The sequence below is a fragment of the Colletotrichum spaethianum genome, assembly GCF_022836535.1.
Source record: "Colletotrichum spaethianum MAFF 239500 DNA, contig11, whole genome shotgun sequence".
NCBI lineage: Eukaryota > Fungi > Ascomycota > Sordariomycetes > Glomerellales > Glomerellaceae > Colletotrichum > Colletotrichum spaethianum.
In genome coordinates, this window is record NW_026054781.1 from 1,202,687 (window position 1) to 1,223,952 (window position 21,266).

The following is a 21,266-nucleotide window of genomic DNA, read 5'->3' on the forward strand; positions in this document are numbered from 1 at the left end:
CCTAACATTGTCATTGACATTTGGATTCTGGGTCTTGCATTCCCTATTAAGCATCGCGAATCGCAGGCGGTGTGGGCAAGCCGGACAGCCATGGCCCTCTACCTTATTTTGCTTCACTTTCCGCTTCTAACCTGCGAGTCAATGACGCCACAGCGTGCTTCGTTTCTCGACTAGTCCCGGCACCGGCAACTGACGCTAATCCATGGATCCCAACTCCCAATGGATGCCGATCTCATTCAATCTCTTGGATCCGGCCTGGCCCCCCACGAGCGCCTTTCAAGCCACTGGATATGGCTCTAGACCTTTCTTTCACCTCAGCCATGCTCTTTCAACATTGTTTCGCGAAGACCGAGGCACTAATGGAAGACACGAGGCAAAAAGGTGGAGAATGTTGATAGAAGGTCCGAACCAACGCGACGGGCAAAACAAGACAATCCCGATTCTGCAGTCCATTTGTCGCATACAAACAAGCTTCAGACAATCCGGCACGTGGACGAATCGCATTCCTCATTCGGTTCTTGATTTTATGCCTTCTCGGTCCTCACGACCACACGCCATAAACATGGTCGCTGCTCCTCATCGATGATAACCAAATGCTCCAGATCCCGACAATCATCTCATGGCTCATTGACAGCAGCCGAGGGAAGTCTAAAGAGTTGGAGTAGCCGACCAATGCTAGAAAACCCTTCGACCGAATTGGGCAGCACTGACGAGAACGAGTCCGAATGCGGCATCGCCTTGCAACAAAGGACTCAAGATCAGGGGCAGAGGGACCTCGGCTGGAAGCAGTCAAAGAATCCCTGACACGAATGGATCAACGTTTCGTTTTGACAGTTCGTCCGACTACAGATTTGGGCCCTAACTAACGATATGCTACATCGCTGCTTCGAAACAGCCTACCGCTCGTCTATTCGTACCAGGACATGCAACCCCTGTCTGAAGTTCGGAACGAGCATCTCTCCTCACCTGCAGGTCCCTTTGGACGGCGCACAACCAGCCGCTCGCACAGCCCTTTAAGCGCCCGAATCTCTCAAATACGCGGCAACGACACCGCCCCACGACCCCGTGTTATCGCTCGCAAACACCTCCCATACCACCCCGCCCGTCTTGTCGTACAAGAGAGCCGTGGTGCTCTTCGTGCTCAGGCCGAACCAGTACGTCGACTTGGCGCCGTCAGCGAAGGCCTGGTTGGTCATGCAGTTGCCTCCCGTGTTCTCGCACTGCGCGTTCTGCCAAAGGTTGTCGTTCATCTTGTTGAAGAAGACCCACAGCGCCGACCCGTGGATCACGACCTTGGAGCTGCCCGTCATGTAGTGGCCCCAGGACCGGAAACAACGGTCGTTGTTGCCCTGCCCTTGAGCCGCACAGTTGCTAAAGTCCGGGTCGCCATAGGCCGGCTTGACGCTCCAGGGGCTTGGGGCTCTTTGCGGAGTCCCCTCACCTTGCCAGTACGCGCTCTCTGTTTGTTGCAAGGAGATGTAGACGTTTTGCGCGTTGTGGAGGTTGTACTGATACAAGACACAATGCTCAAAGCTGGTTCCCACCAGCCACGTGGGCTTGGTGCTCTCAATGAGGGCGCCCCGGCCGACGGCGATGTTCTGTGCGGCGCCGCCATCGAGCGAGTGGTCAGCCACCCAACCCCAGACATTCTCCAGGTAGGCAGAGGCAGTCGAAGTGACGTGCATCAGCGCGAAGGCGGCCTTGCAAGCGCCCGGATCCGCGCCGCCACAGTTGGTGTTGGTGAGCGAGTGCTTGGTGCCGCCGACACGAAAGACGCTGCTCCAGATGCCGACGTCGCCGGGCTTGGATCCCGCCATGTTGATCTGCACTAGAGTCGCGCCCTGCTGGACGTCGGCGACCTCGACTGTGATGTCCGTGATCTGGGCGACGCCCGTCTCGCCGGGGTTGCCGATTTTGAGGATGGGCTGAGGGTCGTCGGGGTTCCACCATAGCGATCCGAGGCCTGCCAAGGTTAGCTTTTTTTTTGGGGGGGGGGGGGGGGAGAGAGGCGGATGTTTCTGGGCCTAGGGGACATACCGTTGAAGATGCTGAGGGTCTCGCCGATCAGCCTCGTTCCAGGAGGCACGTAGATCGTCTCCTTGGTAAGGTAGATGCCCTGGGGCACAAAGATGATCTTGCAGCCCTTGTACTTCTGCAGGATCGCGTTGATATTCGGGCCATCGTCGTGGCTGTTGTCTCCGTAGACAGGGTATTGCGGATCGCCCTTCAAGCTGACGAACTGATCCAGAGCATACTTCTCATATTGAGGCAGCGGCGCAGTAAAGTACCTGCCCCCGGACAGCAGCGCAGCAGGCCGCTCGATGGGGTACGTCGTTCCGCGCTGCAGGTTGTTGGAGTTGACGTATCCCATGACCCACGTCTGGCCCGCCGGGACCGAGTCGGACCTGAGGGTCGACCCATCGCTCGCCGACTTGACCGCCGTCGCGCCACTGACCTGGAAGTTGTCAATGACGAGCGAATTCTGGCCATACCCCGTCACCAGGTTGTTGACACCGGCGTTGCAGGCGCTGACGCTCGAGTCCACGAGTGAGACGACGCCCGCCGTGCTGCGGCCCATATCGATGCCGAAGTTGCAGTTGGCAAAGGTCGCGCCCTGCACCACGGCGACGTAGACGCTGTCCACCGAGATGCCGACGTTGCAGCCGTTGAAGGAGAGGTTCTTGAACTGGTACTGCTGGCCGTTGACCTTGATGCCGATGGCGCCGCCCTCGAATTGCTAGTTGCTCGTCAGCTCATCTCGCTCATCCAACCCCCCCGAGAGTTCAAGAGGCACTGACACTGTCACTGATGAGGATTCCAGAACCACCCGCGGCCATCGTGATACCGATATGGCTCGAGTAGTTGGGCATGCGGACCTTGACGTTGGACAGAGAGCACCCCTGCGAGACGCTCCAGTCGATGCCCACGGCCTGCACGCTCGTGCCGATCTCGGTGGTGTCGACGACGACGTTGCGCACCGCCATGTAAAAGTTCTTGGTCGCCGACCCGTCGCCCTGGTGCGAGTCGTAGCCGTTGATGACGGGCTGGGTGCCGAGCGCCGGGTCGGCGATGAGCACGGGGGGGTTGAGGGCGTCGCCGACGAGGTAGGTCGTCACGAGCATCTGGATCGGCTTCTTGATGCGGTACCGGCCCGGCGGGATGTAGACGTAGGCCGGGCGGGTCGTCACGGTGTTTCCTGTGCGGCTCCATGCTGGGATAGAGTCAGTCGGCTGATGTCCCTCACGCTCGGCTCCGAGAAATCTTGTTAGTCTTGGGCAAACATACCTTCAATGGCAAAGTTGAAGGCATCGGACGAGTCCTGGACGCCGGTGTTGTCGGCGCCGTACTGCACCGCCGTGCGGTAGTACTGGAACGTCGAGTCAGTGCTCGTCGGCGTGGTGCCGTTGTGGCCAATGGCGGCACGCCACCAGGTCGACGGGCTGCTCTCGACGGGGCCGGAGCACGTCTGTCGGGACTCGAGAATGCTCGCGTCTGCGTCCCGAGCGTCGTGGGAGTGGGGGTGGGCGACGGCCCCGATGCCGAGGACGGCGAGGAGGGGAAGCAGCTTCATCGTGGCCTTTGTCCTCTTTCTGCGGGCAGGTGAGCTAAAGAGCCCCCTTCCTACAACCTCGAGGACGTCATGGCACAGTATTTATATGTATGGACGGCATGAGGCTTGCTGCCTGCTCATCGTCGTCAGACGTTCACCGTATATTGTTCCAGGTCAGCTAGTGAATAGGCTAGTTGATCTTGGGAGGAAAAAAATTAAAATGACTCCCCCCTGGATGGCTTAATGCGCGTGTCTGAATAATCGCCCAAGCCGCTCGATTCCGCAATTGCATGCAGGGATCCAAGGTCTAGAAGCCGGGGCCCAGCGAGCTCCGCAGCAGACGGGATGCGTTCATTGACAGCGTGTTTCGGGCTTATGTGAGATTTGTAAAATTGCACATGGCGTTCTGGATTGTGCCCCCTGACGGGGCCTACCTAATAGCCAACTTGGGGTGGGGTTTTGACGCAGAACACACGGCTATCGCCTGCGGGTACTTGCTTGTTCTAAGCATGCTCTCTAGGCACCGAGATTTCGGGGCGACAGGGGGGTGTGCAGAGTTGCGGGGATCATCATGCAGTCGAGGGCCACGAGCTGAAATCTTGGTAATGGGGGACCACCTCACCCAGTCGGACAAGCACAGGAAAAAGTCGATAATGGCTATTTTAAGGAGCCAGGAATGCAGGTACCCATGTGAGCGAGTTTCTCGGGTTATCGTCAGCTGCCGTGCGCGTGTGCGGATGAGAGCGGCAGGCTTTGGCGATGGTGTCTTGTGATGTCGGAATAGGCGGTGCGGCGGAACTCAGCTGGTGTTGATACCGCCACGTACTCTTGAGCAGATACTAGCTCAGGTGCTTGGCTAGTGTGAGGTTGCAATATTGATCCTGAGTGTCTTAGACCAATGGCAATGGTCTGCTCGTTAATGTACGACGACGGTGCTGTTGATCTCTAGCTGTATATGATAGAGCCGTGGGAGTTGCAGGTTCTTCCAGATGCGGTTCTTAAAATTTATCGAGATATCTACGTCAGGAGAATCCTCATGCTCAAACGGAGAAGACGTCCAATCGCATCCAGCGCGTCGCATCTGTCTTCAGTCGCTCAGATGGCCCTCGGTTGCCAGTACGTGACGGTGGTTCTCGGACTTCACCGGTTGTGCAGTCTTGCTCCCCTATCTGGATGCTTTGAAACACTAGGGCGAGTGTACCCAGAAGCCACCTGTGAGATTGGGCAATACTGTGAGATCAAACCTGGTTAGCAGCGTGGCAAGACGAACTCCGCCGTTGAGGTGGAACAACCAATCGAAGTGTTGAGTATGCTGCGAACCACGGTAGCGCCAGAGCACGATACCAGGCAAATAGTTCCTTCACAACTCAATTCATTCTCTCTATAATACCCAAAACCTAGCCTGCTGCTGGCTTCGCTTGCAGTTGGATATGACTTCTCGATAGAGATGTTATATTCGCAGAAACTTCCTAAACAGGTGGTGTATGTAAGTATGTATTGGATACATGAGTACCCACCGCGGCGCCGTTACATGCATCATCAAGTGACGTTTATCTTGCGCACATGTTCTACCCTCCGTTGTAGGTTCAATACCCGCATCTGCGTCTGCCTTGCGGTGTCCCGATTGGAACTCGTAGCTTCGTCTATGAATTCGAAAGCAACAATTATGCATTGGGAAGCTGGAAGATCATGAGCAGCCCACTATGGAGGGGACGTCGCACTGGCTGAAGTTAACGGGTGCTCTTCTCTCATTCGACCTCTCTGAGACGTACGGCAAATGCCAAGCCTGCTTATCAAGCGAAAAGGATCACTCGCATCAGGTTGCCTATTGGAAGACACTAAGTTGTTACTTTCTTGGCGTGTAATGGTATGTTCTGCACAAGTTCATTACAGAATCCTGCATTGACAGGCATCTGTGAGCCTAGGCATGAGATGCGAGTCGCATGTTCGAGTGGCTTCATGGCGTTTTTATCCTTGCTCGCCTCCGTCGCAGTGTCTCTCGCCGAGTATTTCGCCGTCGGTGTCAGCAACGACGTTCCTTTATGGTAAGCTCTAATAGGAAAACTGGCTGTGAAGTAACAAAGGCTGTGTCCGTCAATATTTGGCCGGTCAAAGACAGTCCTGGCTGTCGATCCACAGCACGTAGATGTAGACGGGAGGCTAGCTGGGTAACGATGCCAAATGACCCTGTCTTGAAGGCCCGGGAAGTATAATACGGACGCTACATCTTTGGTGTTGTCTTTTGCAACCTGGGCTGTTTGCTATATGCCACAGTGATGTCATTCTTGGCGAGAGAGCACCTTGACTCCTGGCTCCATTTGGCGGTACACTGGCCATCTGGAACTAGTGAACAGGTCTCGGGCCGGCAGTTGAAAATGCCAATCAAATCCACATGCCATTACAGGCTACTTGTCTTGGCCGCTGTGTCCCTGCCAAAAGTGTGACAACACAAAACAAAAAGTCGATGAGCGACATCCACAAGCCTCCAACATGGATCTAAACCAAAAACGCGGCACTTACACTGGCCCGAGGAACAAGAAATGTTGTAACGAAGTTGCACGAAAATAACTTCCAACAGAAAGGATGCCGCTCAGGCCTCCCATGCGTGGCACATTGATATACATGCAACCCCCCCCCCCCTTCTATGTATGCGTTAAGGGGTATACTTCCCCCAACAACCAACCACTCAATCCCTACGCCTCGACCTTGGCCTGGCTCACGTCGGGATAGACATCGAACCTCCTCTGCGTGTTGATCGGGATGTTCCTCCTCGCCTCCAAAATCTTCTCGCCGTCAAGCTCCCACGCCACGATCCCCTCCTTCTCCTCCGCCTCCACCAGCACGTTCGCCATCGGGTCGATGATGAGGCTGTGGCCGTACGCGTGGTACGACGCGTTCACGTCCCGCGCGGGGCTGCACATGGCGACGTAGATCTGGTTGTCCACGGCGCGGCCCTGGCCTAGCAGCCGCCAGTGCATCGGCCCTGTCGTCAGGTTGAAGGCGCCCGGGTACACGAGCGCGAAGCAGCCCTTGCGCGCGGCGATCATGGCGAGCTCCGGGAAGCGGATGTCGTAGCAGATGGCGACCGAGATGCGGCCGTACTCGGGGAGGTCGACGACCGTCACCGAGTTGCCGGGGCTGAGGACCTCGGACTCCCTGAACGTGATCTTGCCCGGGATGTCAATGTCGAAGAGGTGCACCTTGCGGTGCGTCGCCAGCAGCTCGCCCTGTGGCGAGAACACCAGGCTCGTGTTGTAGAACTTGCCCGTCTTGCCGTCCAGCTCAGGGATCGACCCACCGACGAGGTACGCGCCGCTCTCGGACGCCATGGCCGCCAGCGCGTGGAAGCTGGGCGACTGCTCGCGCGTCGGCGGCGAGGGCAGCAGCGTCTCGGCGTACTTGGGGAAGTAGTCGCATCCGTACGGCGAGTTGAAGCACTCTGGGAGCACGACAATCTTGGCGCCGTCCCGCGCGGCCTCGAGGACCTTGGCGCGCGCGTTGGCGAGGTTGGCCGTCTTGTCGGCGCCCGAGGCGAGCTGGATGCAGGCCAGCTTGACGGGCTTCTTGAGCACCGGGGAGGCGGAGGCGGTCGCGGCGGCGGAGGTGGCCATTTTGCGAAAGGGCACGAGGCGGTGCGCGGAAGGTTTGAGGATGGAGGACGTAAGGGTGCGAAGGGTCCGTAGGGCGAGGCGCATTGCTCAAGGAGTGGTTGTTGGACGGCGCGGCGGACCGGGTGACGTTGGAGGTCGGGAATGGGGGGATGGTGGGGGATTGGAGGTTTGTGAGGAGCGTGGTGGGGTGGGAGGGCGATAACGGCGGGGTAGCTTTGCCGCACGGCGGCATTGCAATCGGAGCTCATCCCTGTCGGAGTTCGGCCACTAGTGGGATGTATCACACTGTATGTCCATGCGTGTAATCGTGGCAGATGCACCGTGCGAATTAGTTCAAAGGACGCCGAATTGTCCGATACACTTCATCGGGAAATTGAGCTGAGCGGACCGGGTCCGATCGGCCAATGCGTCCCGTCCCGAGCGCCGGCGCTTGTGTGTTCATCGCCGATAAGTATGCTTCGCACCTCGCACTCTGCACGCAGTCTTTGGCCTTTTGTTCATTCACTTTTCAACTTTTCCATATTTACTCACAGTTCAATCACGTTCATCTAGATGTCAACCTTGCAGTCTTCACTTGGTAACGAACCTTGGAATGATTCTCTGGAGTGCTCGAAGCGACGGACCTAGAAGACACCCAATGTCGGGCATCGATACCGCCGGGCGAATATCGCAACTGGACATGTAGGAAACAGTGTTTTCTACTTTGGCTGCTCGCGAAGCCTTACAATGTCGTCTGGACGGTCTCAGCAACAGCTCCGCACCCGTGTCCTGGGAATGCGGAACCTAGTACGGCGGCCATAGATCCGATCTAACACACCCCACCGACCCCATTCGTGCTCCCACTTCCGCTTACACCACCAACAGCCCAGGTAACCAGGCATGATTGAGAGATCCTACACGCATCAACCCTCCAAAAATGTCCCCGCCAAACGGGCTTCATGCCATGACAAACCGGGCCGTCCGTCTCTTTTGCATTACCTTCGCCTCATCGGCAACCGTCCCTTTTGTTTTCGTAGGCCTCGTACACGTTTTCCATGTTCGTCCGTTCGCTGTCCGCGGCCTGAAACGTTCGTTGTGAGCTTACCTGGCTATGGCTAGCGAGAAGCTTTGCCGAAACAATGACAGCCCACCATCGAGGCCGTATCCGTCCGGGAGGGGCAAGTCTGGACAAGTCCGCGGTTGAGAAATCATGGTTCTCTTGTTGATCACAGGCGCATCTTTCCGGGTCGCGGAGTTGCCATGAGTACGGCAAACTTTTAATGGCATGGTGTTGTCAATGCACACCTCCCACACGCGCATAGGAGAAGCGACGGGATTCGTTGTTTTGAGGCAAACTATCCCATCTGGGTATTCCGCTCTTTGGATGATTTTAACATGTTTTGTCCAGTGTTGTTTCTTCTCCTTTGGAATAAAGATGAGATGTTTGCTTCCCAGCCGTTGCACGCCCCTCTTGCCCTCGCAGCGTCGTCCACACACATCTTTTCTTGACCCAAAACGTGAGCGACAAAGCTTGAAACAGTTGATTAGGTATCAATCCATCGCACGCAAAACCAATTCAGCTCGGCCTCTCCTATGCTTTCGTTTCGTCCTATTTGAAGCACCCGTCGCAACCTCCACCCCACCTTCTCACCATAAGCCTCACTTTTGCCATGAAGCTCTAAGCAAGGGCCAATCGCTGTGCCCTGCTCTTCTATTGGCATTGAATGCACAGTGCCAAGGGGCCGTCGCATGATGGCGAATAATATGCAAAAAATGACTGAAGTGTTCCAGCCGCCTTTTTTGCAAAAACTCTGTCGAGACCAACGCCGCATATGGACAATAGATAACGAGAAATTAGACACAAAGGAAGCGGATAATATACATCCATGTCGGTTTTGAGAGCCTTGTCGAGGCTGACTCATTGCTTGTGACAAGAAGGTTGGTGTTGACGCACACGTTCGCAATCTTACGAGTAGAATGCTGAAGGTCGTGAATGGCGCCGCCGCGCGGAGCTGAGGCGGGGTAAGGATTGAGGCCGGAGAGGGCCGCGGGTATCGATTAGAGTTGGCATGTTTGAAGCATGCCAAATGAAGGTAAGGTTGGTCTAGGGCCACCTGGTGACCCGATCGTCGTTGGCTCTGCCTTATAGTATCAGCTGCTTCAGGTTGCGTTGGATGATCATATCCTGGACTGAGCCCATGGTGATCTTAAGCAGGTTCGTGTCCGTCGCATTCGTAAAATGCCCGTAGATTTCCTTCTCGGTATTTCGGTTCAATGCGCGGAACTTGTCCAAAAAGTATTTGCTGGCAGATTTCCAATCGTCGGCGGGACCATGGTAATCAGTGAAGCCGTGTGATGTGATGGGGTTGTTGGGTAGTTTTTCCTTGAATAAGTCCATCTTGTTGAGGAAGAGGATAAGCGCAGACTTCGTAAACCAGTGAGAGTTGGCGATCGACTCCCACAGCATGAGTGCTTCGTTCATTTGGTTCTGTCAAGGTCCAGTCAGTTCGGCACGGGGAAATACAACACAAGTACACATACGCCATCCTTGTCTTCGACCAAACACTGGTCGTAGCCGCTAATCGCGACGAGGAAAAGCAAACAGTTGACGTTTTCGAAGCAGTGAATCCACTTCTTCCGTTCGGAGCGCTGACCACCAACGTCGAACATGCGGTACGTCAGTTGGCCCAGGTCGAAGACCGTCTCGGTAATACCAGTCGTTCGCAACCTCGAACGCAACAAATCCTGGTCTGTCGGTACATAGTTCTGGTCCCAGATTCGGTCCAAATCGTCGCAAAAGCTAGGCGAGTTAGCAACCACTTGTTGCATTGTGTACATATGAGTCGGGGCGCTTACTATGCCAGATTGTCGTGGAGAGCAAACTCATTGCCCTTGGCAATAGCTTGCTTGACACCTCCATCGACCCAGAGCTCCTTTATAGGTTGCAGATAATCGCGCGGGAGGGGGTCTTGGGCGATGATCTCGTGTTCCACCAAGATGTGCGCCATGTGCTTCTGCGAAGAGACAGTATGTGTTAGCCCAGCCGTTTGATTAATGGCATGCACCAGTTGCGGACTCTCGCATGATTGTCATACGCGATTAGCCTAGTGGGGGGTTGCTTGCCTCGTTTTCGGGGTTGGTAAACTCGATACCCATCTCGGTCATGGCATCTTGGATCAAGCGGAAGGATTGGACAATATTATTGAAGACGACAGGCTTCCATTCGAGCTTTTCATTCTTGCTGAAACCTTGGGCGTAGATCAATTTCATCTGCTTCAGCACGGTAGACTTTCCAGACTCTCCAGCACCTGTCGAAGAAGTACGAGTCAGCGAACGGGCCAGAAAGCTTCACGAGGTAGATAGGCGCGTCAGCATACCCAGCAGCAAAAGCTTGACCTCTTTTGATAGTCTCTTTTCATCCTGGCGGATCAGACGGTCGAGATCCCGCGAACGAGCGGCGCTGCCGTCGTCCTGTTTTCGAGCCCCGAAACACATGTTGTTGGTTTTAGCTGTGGTCGATCGGCAATGGCGGAACCAGAAAGTCGGCTGGGTTGGCGTTCAAGAGATGGAGGAGAAAAGCAAAAAAAGGAATGCGGCCCCTCGCTGGACGAAGAGTGGGTGATAGACGCGAACGGCGGCGGACCAGTGGAGGTGGTGGAGAGAAAGAAAAAGGAAGGAGAAAAAGGAAGGATAATAAAAGCCCAAGACGAAAGCGAGCTAGAAGAAGAAATGCGAGCCGACTAGTCCGGGCGACGAGGGTTTGGGGAATTCGCGTCCAGTCGGGGAGGAAGTGCGTGGTCTCGCAATGGTCCGAGGGCGTTGATTTGAATGTCAGAAAGATCAGACGGGAAACCCAAGGATGGCCGGGCCAAGAGGAAGACGGACAGGATAGGTCGACTCGGGTCGCAGTGCAGTATCAACCTTAAGGATGTGGAGGAGAGGTAAAGGCGGACAATTAGGCGTGGTGGAAGAATGCCTGTCTACCTTTTGAGGGTCGAGGAATGGAGTGGTGGGTGGAGGAAGCTTTTGTCGGTTTGAGAAGAGTCCCACACTGATGGCTGGCGCGTTACTCGGTTGGTACCTTTGCTGCGGACGCGGTCGAAAGGAGCGAGAGGCGGGAGAGACAGCCCAAGAAAGAGAGAGGGAAGAAAAAGGGCACTAAAAGTCTCGGGGGCGTTCGTAGTGGACGCCCGGTGGGCTGCGGGTTGCTAATGTTAATCCTTCGGATCTCTGCGTTTTGGCTGCCCAGCGAGGCCAATGGCGTGTCAGGGGAAAAGACTAACGTGCTAGCGCGGAATAATGGAGAAAGGAACAGGCGGCAACGACGAAGAGATGAGGAATGAGTCGGAGGACGAGGTCAGAGGCGAGACGAGAGACGAGAGAAGAGAGACGGCGAAAAGAAGAGGATGGAGGCTGCAGCCGCTTAGGAATTGGATCAAGAGGATGATGAAGAAGGCTCGACAAAAGGGGAGGAGGAGAGGCGCGGTGGGGATCGAAAGAAGCAGAGAGCAGAAGCCCAAGAAGCAGGAGAGGAAGCATGGACAAATTATGCACTAAAGGAAGCACCTCACTGCAAGGTGCATCGACGAGGGTGGGGGTACGTACTGGATTGGGGTATCCACTAAAGTCTGTCTGTACATACAACCCATACCTAGTCCCCTACCTAGTTTACATGCCTCGAGCATCCGGACGGGGGTCGACAAGGCGACCAGGTACCTTGGCCTGGTCTTCGTTTCTCTTTTTTTCTTCTTCTTTTTTTTTTTTCTCTCTCTCACGTACTGAGATCGCTACAGACGCTGCGGTCTTGCGCATACCCAAATGCTTGGCTCCCTGTGATGGCATGGACAAGGGACCAACAAAACAGAGTTGGTATGACTTGCCGTGCGTTGGGCACAGAAGTATAGGCAGCATGGGGTGAGCCGGTCATCGAAGGAGACAACGGTACTTGCACTGCGAACACGGAGGCGCGACGTCGACATCGACGACATCGATGACAACGCCGACGGCACAATGAGATGCCCAGCTCAGCTACGTAGGTAGTGACCTCACTGTAGCTTGGTTAATCGGAACTAGGAGCAGCAGCAGGAGTGTCAGTCAGTGATTGCACCGCACTCGTCCGGACTGACTACCTCTAGTCGACTTTCCCCAATCTCATTCTACATAAAGAAGGTCAGGCACAGGAACAGGAACGAAACCAGAGGAACGTCTGGAACCTCTGGGCCAGGATGATGGCAGGACCTGCTCAGTGCTCAACACACACACACACACACACACACACACACACCACGCACACACAATCGAGCACGTACCGAGCTCTAGAACTTGCCGGGCCCGCAAGAGGAAAGCATTGAAGCAGAACGGAAGTGGGGGCACTGCCGTGACGTACCTGGCCGGTATTGTGGTCCGATTCGTCGCGTGACCCCTGCCCGCAGATGTGGCAGAAATGCATCTTGAGGGACTTGGCAGGTACCTGGGGTACGCACCTACTCGCAAGTCGTTCCGCAGCTTCCTTGCACTTGCATTAGACCTAGAGCAAGCCACCTCGAGTTCCCCGTCCCTCCCACCTTACCTTCGTTGCCTCGCTCTACCCAATGTACACTACCTACAGTCCCGGAGCATCGCACCACACCTCAACCACCTTCCACCAAAAACTCCTCTCCTCTGCCTGTCATGCCTCACGGCACTGGAATGTACAGTAGTGTTACGGATACATAGTAGCGTAGGCCGATCGTTCCTAGGAAACAAAGATAACATTCCATCGTCATCTCAGACATTTCACCCGCCACTAAGTCAGTCTCCCAGTCCACCGGTCCATTGCAACACTCGGGCAGTCCCCCTTTCGTCCAATGGGCCTCTACGATGCGACCTTCTCTCTGATTGTGTATGTACTGCGTGCGGGTACAGACGACACATATCGAGGAGTTCGGACACCATGACCGCCATCCAACGCCGCACCTCCAAGGCACTGCATGTATGTGCACGACCTCATGTCTCCTCCCAACACCTCCCTCCTCGAGGCATCAACGACGAGACAACCCCCCTCAAGCGCCGGGTTGAGCCCGCCTTTGCAGGAAGCCTCCATTCGTCCTTCGTGACAGCTGGCGGATGCACGATGCTGGCTGGGGCTGAGTGTCCCAGAGGTACAGGTTGCAAGCTGCGAACTGCCACGCCTCATGACTGCAGGGGAATCTATCGGCACATGGCAAACAAATCAGGGACAGACCAATAGATGCAGACCATATTCCGACACATGGAGCAACCACTGGAGAACAATGACACATGGCTGTCTTGATTCATTCAACTTCATCCCTCCAATCTGCCAAACGTTGTTGCTGTCGTCCGTCTTATTCACGCACCTCTCGACCTACGCTGTACACCACTTGACAAGTTCACCACGATATGTTTTGAACTCAAACCCCCGAAAGTTCTGCGTGATGCATGGCAGGCCCGCGGGTGACCCGTTCACGACTCGATCATATGGGCTCTGCGTGCAACGTCAATGCATCAACCATTGGCCCCTCATCGAGCCTTCATTTTGTTGTCTCCATTCTGCAGGCGGAGTATCCATATTCTAGACTGAGCAAGCAGTACGGTAACATCATGGCATTTCGCGAAAACGGAGCAACTCCGATCCTCCGGACCCAGGCGTCATACCAGATCGCCACCACGCAACCCCAATCGAGGCGTCTACTCCGGAAACGCCTTGTGCGCGCTACCCTTCTTGAGCTCTTGGTTAAGGAGCGATGCGTTGCTTCGCGTATGCGAGCCGCCGTCGCACCCGCAACAGTGGCCAGCTCGCGCCTCGCCCTCCAACAAGGCCTGCAAAGAGAAGTGGCTGCTGTTGTTTGCGGAAGTGCGTCCCACTTCCACAACGCCTCTTTCGTCGCTTCTAGGCGTAGCGCAGCTCGCCACGCAGCCACTAGACATCAGACTTCCTTCATCTGCCATACGGCTCTTTGGCAGCTTCTGCAGGTTGTTTCCGCTTTCGAAAACGGCCGTCTCTTCCCAGAGAAGCCTTCTACTGTATCCGTACTTCCTGTACAATGCATTGCACAAACATGCATCATGCTAGTCCTTCCTTTCGAACAGTGGGGCCCTGGCCGAACGCGTCCGCCCTCGATGGGGAGGCATGTCACCCCCTGATTCATGCGACTGCAACGTCCACACCCGAGCACGACTCTGCCTATCGCTCTACCCTGGAGTCTCATTCTGCCATACTTTTCCCCAACACTAATTCTGATCAGCATTGCAGGCTCCGGTGGAAAATTGAACGTTGGTTTTGCGGGCCGCTACGAGGGTCCTGCAGCATCGATGGTAAGAGTCCCGCAGAAACGAACGCTCCAAGGCGCCGGGGTCTCCCCTGGCCAATCCTGGCCGTCGAGGCATGACAGCCGCAGGGATGAGAGTCGCAGACTTGTACTATGTAGCTCGTTTCGTTCGAGAGGGCGCCCGTTTGTGGATGGGTTGCACAACTCACGGCCTTCTAGCCGGGATCCACAGCCATCGATGAGCCAGATCAGCGTGCGTTTCCAGAGCGCCGATGACCTGCTGCTGCTGTTGCTACTACTACTACAGTACTACCACTGTCGCTCTCAGCATACTCAACACGGCAAGGCCTGGGCGGGCATCGACCTCCCCGATAACCTGCACGAAATAGTCGAGATGTTCCGAATACTCCGTGCCGCCAATCGGGACTTGTGCACGACTGGCCCAAACCCGCTGTAGGCAACCAACCGTCTGCGTTAGAGCCTCAAGTTAACGGCGGCCGCCGTGAGGCCGGGCGCTCCGCAGAAGCTTTGAATCCTCGCTCGGACCTTGCGGCCAGGCCCTTATCATGCGGAGAAACAGACAAGACTTGGCCCGAGCCAGCGTTCCGAGATTCAACGTCGGTTGCCAAACTATGTTCCAGCTCATCGTGCTCGACCAGTCAGCCGCCTGGCGCGGCTCAATGGGTTTGCTGCTGCGGGAGGCTGGATGCCCTCGCGCACACTACGAAACGTTGCCGGATGCGGCCCCCAAGACCAAACGGCCCAGTGAGGGACAGCCAGTCAATGAGTCCGAGTTTGACAAGAAAGCAACAAAGACAACGTCCAGGCCGAGCGGCTGAGCGAGCTTATGGCATCGGGATATGTGGACCTCGTCTTCAGCTTCGTCTAATGTCAGGCTGTGTAATCCAATGGAATGGTGTGCTGGTAGACAGAAAACCGCCAGATGGGTTAACCCGCGCGGGGCCCAGGGTCTCGGCCTGTTGGAAAAAGGGAAAAAAGAAAGGCGAAGATTCGTGGATCGTCCTCAAACACTGCAGGGTCTCTGGAAACTTTGGGCTTTGTCACACGATGCACCGCACGGACTTGCCATCCCGCGCAGCGTGAATTGCTTTTCCCAAATCAAGGTTTCTGCGTGGGCATATGGCATTGCATCGGCGCCCTGGAGCAGCCTCTGTTGTCACAATCCCCAAAAGCACCAACCAGGAAGCAGTTTCGCGAGTAGGTAGTCTGCCGTTTCTCCTCGCATCTGTTCTCGGGCCAGCCCTACCAAATATCTCCTCAGTTCATGCGGGACCGAAACAACACTGGTGAGATTGGGACAGTTACAACAGCAACGTGCGAAACCTGGGGTATCATTCGTACCAATCATCCCGTCCCCAAAATACATTACTCTTGTTTCTCGTCACTGAAAGAGGCTAGTCAGCTGGGGCGATGAAGGCTGCGGCGTTATGCCAGATCTGGGGCAGCATATTCCGGCTGAGCCTCTGCAGTGAGAGTTTGTTTTACATCCCGATGGGCCAGAGGGTCACTCTGTGGCGTCCTACATTGATGGTCTGCGACGGCAGATTGCATACTTCAATTCAATTGCCACGAGCCCTCCAGGTTCAACATTAGTGATGTAAAAGAAAGAGCGAGGTTTGCAATGTGGTAACGGACCCTTGGCTGCACAGAGAAGGAAGTAGGAGAAAAAAAGAAAAAGAGGAAGAAGAAAGGTGTGGGCAGCGTTTTCTGTATGATTCACACATGCCTGAATTAGCTGCTGGTGCGACTTACGACGTTGGTACGTAGAGAATCTGCCACATCGGAGTGGACGCAAGACACGGCGGCTGGCTTTGGCAGAAAACGGGAGAGCACAGCAGGGCGGGTTGGATCCAGGTCGGCAAGCCCCGCAGTTCACGCATTTTTCTTGTCTCGGTTGGCGGCCAGAGGCGAAAGACGCATTCGGCGGCTGACCAGGGCAGACGATTTACTTCTTGGTTGGCGCGCCACAAGTTTTGTTTCTGTGGTCTAGTTGCCGCTGAAGAATGTTCTGGGACAACATTTTGGGGGCAAAATCTTTCGGCTCTTTGCACTAGTCTGAAGACTTTCTCTCCCACGGCACCACACAGTCGTGCGTGGCCTGGCCCGAGGAATTGTTAAGCCGAATGCCATGGCGTCGTCACGTTTCGTCTCGTCTTGTCTTTCCAGGTTGTCAAAACCACACACACAAAGAAAGATGTCACATATGATGGACGGCTGGAGGGTGGAGATCGGCACCCGAGGCGAGAAGGCAGACTCCGACAGCCGGTGAGACATGAAGGCCGTTGATTGCCGGCCAAGGGGTGGAGCCGACTCTCGGGAGTGAGATCCCGTTCAGTGTTGGAGAGAGAGGCCGAGTGAAGGGAGGGTGAGAGGCGGGACGAAGAAGCAAAACGAAGAAGAAAATAATAGGAGCCATTAGCCAAAGAGGTTTTTGGGCTGGAGATCCTGGCTCGCCACGTTTTCTGCAGAGGCACGCCGCATATATGCGCCATGCCCAACAGCGGATAATTCCCTCAGGGTTTATTTGCTTTGGGTTTTGGCCCGCAATCCCCCCCAACGACGACGGCTGAACAGGTCCAATGGCCACTCACGAAGTCCCCGGGTGGTTCGCAGCATCGGCCAACAAGTGCCCCTTTCGCGATGGGCATTAAAGGCTGGCAAGCAACGGACCGACGTCGCTGTCAAACTTGGGCAAGAATCGTCCAGACTCGATGGAATGGGTACATAGTACCCCGTAAAAGCCTTCGTCCCGCCGGGCCAAACCTCAATCATGGACCCGGAGCCATGGCATGACATAAGCTTGTGCGCTCGGCCCCTGGTGTTACGTATAACAACATAGGGTGTATCTGCATGTAACAAGGCAATCAAGGCGTGGTGGAAAAAGACATTGCCTTCTAAGTTGGCGACTGGCAAGAGTCAGGAACCTTACCCAGGCCTACGCGCACTGATAATGAGACGATGTCCAATGACAGCTTTGTGTGGGTGGTGGTATGAGGAGCCTCGAGCCACAGGAAGAGTACCAGTAAAAGCCAGCTGCAGCTGCAGGAGAAGAGGAGGAGGGCCGGGAGGGAGGGGAAATGATGGATATCCGTCCAAAGTCTTCACGGCCAAGAGACTGGCCAGTCATGGTCTCTGCAATTCTGGGTCCCAGCTCTCAAAACGAGGCCACCCCGGAGCCACAAAAATTTTCTTCCTGGTTTTCACGCGGGCACCGCAAACGCACCACGACTAGGACGGCACCCGCCTCCTCTCATAATTTACACCGCATCGGCAGACCAACCACAACCTACCACACGACGTCAACGCACATCCATTGTTTTGATATTCGACAGACAGCACACTTTTCGTCCTGGCTTTCTTCCGTCATATATTACCCCTCCCTTCCCGACTACTGCGCCTGCACCAGCGACATCTGTCTCGTTTGCCTGCGCCTCTGTCGACTTGTCGCTATCTACGCCACCATCTACACAATAGTCTTGCCATCAACCCCCCGTCTACCGCAAAAATGAGCGAGATTGCCCATCCTACCATCCAAGGTTCGTGCGGTCCACCCCCCTTCCTCCTCCTTCCCTCCCTCGCTCCTTCACAAACTCTCTGCCCTACGTCTGCACCGAGCTGCCCTTTTGTGCTGCTGCTGGCGCCCCCGACTCCCGTCGCTGCTTGTTCCCAAGGGGCCCTGGTACAACAATGTTGTGATCACCCCGCCCTACAACGTCTTCGGCTTGCGCGCCACGCCACAGGCAAGGGAACATATCGCAACCGGCCCCCGGCCCCATGGCCTCGTCTAGTCTCTTCCGTGACGTCGCCTGCCGGCAGGCCGGACTTGTTCGGCCTCGTCCACGGCCCTGTCTATCAACCTGGTCAACCGCCAACAACCTCCCGCGACTATTTACGGGTGGCTTACCCGCCCCAAGCGAATCTCGGCTCTGGCTCCTCCACCGTCTGAGCGCCCATGCACAATCCTGTCATGCTACTCTCGGTTAAGCAACTGCTCAGGAGAAACATCGATCCCCTGCGTGCAGATCGCCCTTCGTATAGCCTCTTGGCGAGGCGGCAATTGGACACCACGAACTATGTCGGCAGCTATTTCCTCAAAACAACCCATAATTCAGGATCATCAATGCAGACGGGGCAGCAGTGAACAGACTGAAGACACCCCGTATAGAAACAAATGAGACGAATAAGTCGAGAGCACGCTAACCCGGTGAATAATTTACAGATGGCTGGTTCCGTGAGATCTCGGACATGTGGCCCGGTAAGTCTACATGCTCAAGTCATGTTGAGATGAGATGGCCCGCGTGCTAACGACCTGCCACAGGCCAGGCCATGACCCTCAAGGTCAAGAAGGTCGTCCACCACGAGAAGAGCCAGTACCAGGATGTCCTCATCTTCGAGTCCACCGACTACGGCATGGTCTTGGTCCTGGACAACGTCATCCAGGCCACTGAGCGTGATGAGTTCTCCTACCAGGAGATGATCACCCACCTGGCCATGAACTCTCACCCCAACCCCAAGAAGGTCCTGGTCATTGGCGGTGGTGACGGCGGTGTCCTCCGTGAGGTCGTCAAGCACGAGTGCGTCGAGGAGGCCATCCTCTGCGACATTGACGAGGTGAATATCACCACATGGCATGCTTCAGCGTGCTGAGCCACAAGAACGATCCCCCCACTAACACGGTCTCCCAGGCCGTCATCCGCCTCTCCAAGCAGTACCTCCCCAACATGGCCGTGGGCTTCGATCACCCCAAGTCCAAGACCCACGTCGGCGACGGCTTCAAGTTCCTCGAGGAGTACAAGAACACATTTGACGTCATCATCACCGACTCCTCCGACCCCGAGGGTCCTGCCGAGTCCCTGTTCCAGAAGCCCTACTTCCAGCTCCTCCACGACGCCCTTCGGGAGGGCGGTGTCATCACTACCCAAGGTTGTACGTTCCCATTTGTTCAGGAATACCAGGAGGGGAATCAAGGAAGTCTCGGGTTTGGAAGAGAAATAAGCAAAACGCTGGAGGCAAACCCAACGTGGCCTGCCTCTTTCTCCTTCTTTTGGCCTGTCCTCGATTCTACCCATTTGATCCCCCGGTTCTTATGCCCAGCGGCAGCCGGCGAGGCTTGGTTATCTCCAGGAAACGCTTTCTCATCTCCTTTGTCTATCCAACTCGGGAAAGCGTCACGCCTGTGCTCGAGACTCTTTCTTTCTCTTTTTTCTTGTCTCTCCTTGTTCGCTTTCTGGAGCTTTCTTTCCTCATGTACCATAAGGACCAGGACTAGCTAACAGACGGTACACAGCCGAGAACCAGTGGCTTCACATGCCCCTCATCTCCAAGCTCAAGAAGGACTGCAAGGAGATCTTCCCCGTCGCCGAGTACGCCTACACCACCATCCCCACCTACCCCAGCGGTCAGATCGGCTTCATGGTCTGCACCAAGGACGCCAGCCGCAACGTCAAGGAGCCCCTCCGCAAGTGGTCCGCCGAGGAGGAGGACAAGCTGTGCAAGTACTACAACTCGGAGATCCACAAGGCCGCCTTCGTCTTGCCCAACTTCGCCAAGAAGGCTCTGCAGTAAACACGTTTGCGTGGTTTGACGCGATGACGTAAACGGAAACCCGTTTTTCATGACCCGGGGTTTTACAGGTTGGAGGGAACGGAGAGAGGAGGTACACAGGAACCAGGCGTGGCTTGGCACTGAATTCTTGCCAATGGGATGAACGATATAAAAAAAAGTTTTAGTCGTAACGCGGAGGTTGACTCCAGCGTGCTCAATACATTTTTTGTTGAGTCATGTCTGTTGTGAGGTCTTTTTCGACCTCGTCTTAAATCCGGGATTGTCTCTGCCGAGTCTGATCAAAGTCGTTGATGAAACGACCTTGTGTTTGTATACCCTCCACCGTCCACAGCCGCGCCGTGGGATAGCCCCTTTTTCGAACACGCCCATGGAGATGCTCACTCCTCAGCTATAGATCTCATGCCTCGACTCTGCGTCTTGATTCTTGCGTGTCCCCGACTCTCGAGATTTTCTCACCAGTCGCAGCTCTTGGCCAGCAGAGCGGCGAGCTTCTCCAGCCACACACGGTCAACCTCGTCGAACCCTTGCGTCACGGCACAATCGACATCGATGATGGCCACGAGCTTGCCCCCCTCGGCCACCACGGGGACGACGACCTCGCTCTTGCTGTCACCGTCGCAGGCGATGTGGCCCGGGAAGGCGTCGACGTCCGGCACGAGCTGGGTCTCGCGCGTGGCGGCCGCGGCGCCGCAGACGCCCCGGCCAAAGGGGATCGTCTGGCACGCGACCTTGCCCATGAAGGGGCCCAGGATGAGGGAGGGCTTGGCGGGGGTGGAGAGCGGGTCGAGGACGTAGAAGCCGGCCCAGTTCACCGAGGCGGAGGGGGCCGGGAGGGAGTGGTAGGCGTGCCAGAGGAGGGAGGCTGCGTTGGAGAGGTTGCTGGCGGGGGTGAGTTAGATGTGAATTCCCATACTGTGAGCAGGCTGCGTTGTTTGGGGGTTTGCGTACCAGACCTGGGGGAGGTGTTAGTCGATACACTGAGTCGGGGAGTCGAGGGTTCATATATGAGAAGATGGGGGGGGGGGGGGGGTGGATGAAGGGGGGAGGGTTTTTCTTCTTTTTTCCGCGTGAGGACGTACCCAGTTTCTTTGACCGTCAAAGAGGCCCTCTGCCTGCAGGAGGACCTGCTCGTAGGCCTCCTCCTTGGTGACGCCGTTGGCGAAGTTGGACGCGTCGGCGTGGACCTTTGAGTCACTCACTCGTCAGTACACCCGACGAGACTAGGGCTCATGAGTTTTGAGGTCTGTGAATGTACCATGATGTCTGCGCGGC

General features: G+C 55.8%; 6 protein-coding genes across 6 annotated transcripts; 2 read left to right on the top strand and 4 right to left on the bottom strand.

The window, feature by feature from the left end:
- Positions 1 to 1,013: 1,013 nt before the first annotated feature.
- Positions 1,014 to 3,571, bottom strand: ColSpa_05279 (glucan 1,3-beta-glucosidase; the record flags this gene model as incomplete). Its single annotated transcript, XM_049271491.1, has 4 exons — positions 1,014 to 1,963; positions 2,038 to 2,737; positions 2,799 to 3,211; positions 3,286 to 3,571. The coding sequence occupies 4 exons, from the start codon at positions 3,569 to 3,571 to the stop codon at positions 1,014 to 1,016; spliced, it is 2,349 nt and encodes a 782-aa protein (XP_049127448.1).
- Positions 3,572 to 6,243: 2,672 nt separating this feature from the next.
- Positions 6,244 to 7,161, bottom strand: ColSpa_05280 (hydrolase; the record flags this gene model as incomplete). Its single annotated transcript, XM_049271492.1, has 1 exon — positions 6,244 to 7,161. The coding sequence occupies one exon, from the start codon at positions 7,159 to 7,161 to the stop codon at positions 6,244 to 6,246; it is 918 nt and encodes a 305-aa protein (XP_049127449.1).
- Positions 7,162 to 9,283: 2,122 nt separating this feature from the next.
- ColSpa_05281 (guanine nucleotide-binding protein alpha-2 subunit) lies at positions 9,284 to 10,635 on the bottom strand (the record flags this gene model as incomplete). The annotated part of the gene is made up of 5 exons (XM_049271493.1): positions 9,284 to 9,628; positions 9,682 to 9,940; positions 9,997 to 10,154; positions 10,336 to 10,448; positions 10,518 to 10,635. 5 exons carry the CDS (start codon positions 10,633 to 10,635, stop codon positions 9,284 to 9,286), a joined length of 993 nt encoding a protein of 330 aa, XP_049127450.1.
- An 804-nt stretch (positions 10,636 to 11,439) lies between these two features.
- ColSpa_05282 (uncharacterized protein) lies at positions 11,440 to 11,697 on the top strand (the record flags this gene model as incomplete). The annotated part of the gene is made up of 1 exon (XM_049271494.1): positions 11,440 to 11,697. The coding sequence occupies one exon, from the start codon at positions 11,440 to 11,442 to the stop codon at positions 11,695 to 11,697; it is 258 nt and encodes an 85-aa protein (XP_049127451.1).
- Positions 11,698 to 18,674: 6,977 nt separating this feature from the next.
- On the top strand, positions 18,675 to 19,994 carry ColSpa_05283 (spherulin-1A; the record flags this gene model as incomplete). Its single annotated transcript, XM_049271495.1, has 4 exons — positions 18,675 to 18,684; positions 18,748 to 19,040; positions 19,115 to 19,480; positions 19,728 to 19,994. 4 exons carry the CDS (start codon positions 18,675 to 18,677, stop codon positions 19,992 to 19,994), a joined length of 936 nt encoding a protein of 311 aa, XP_049127452.1.
- Positions 19,995 to 20,446: 452 nt separating this feature from the next.
- ColSpa_05284 (free methionine-R-sulfoxide reductase) lies at positions 20,447 to 21,252 on the bottom strand (the record flags this gene model as incomplete). Its single annotated transcript, XM_049271496.1, has 4 exons — positions 20,447 to 20,856; positions 20,908 to 20,947; positions 21,074 to 21,178; positions 21,211 to 21,252. The coding sequence occupies 4 exons, from the start codon at positions 21,250 to 21,252 to the stop codon at positions 20,447 to 20,449; spliced, it is 597 nt and encodes a 198-aa protein (XP_049127453.1).
- Between the last annotated feature and the right edge of the window lie 14 nt (positions 21,253 to 21,266).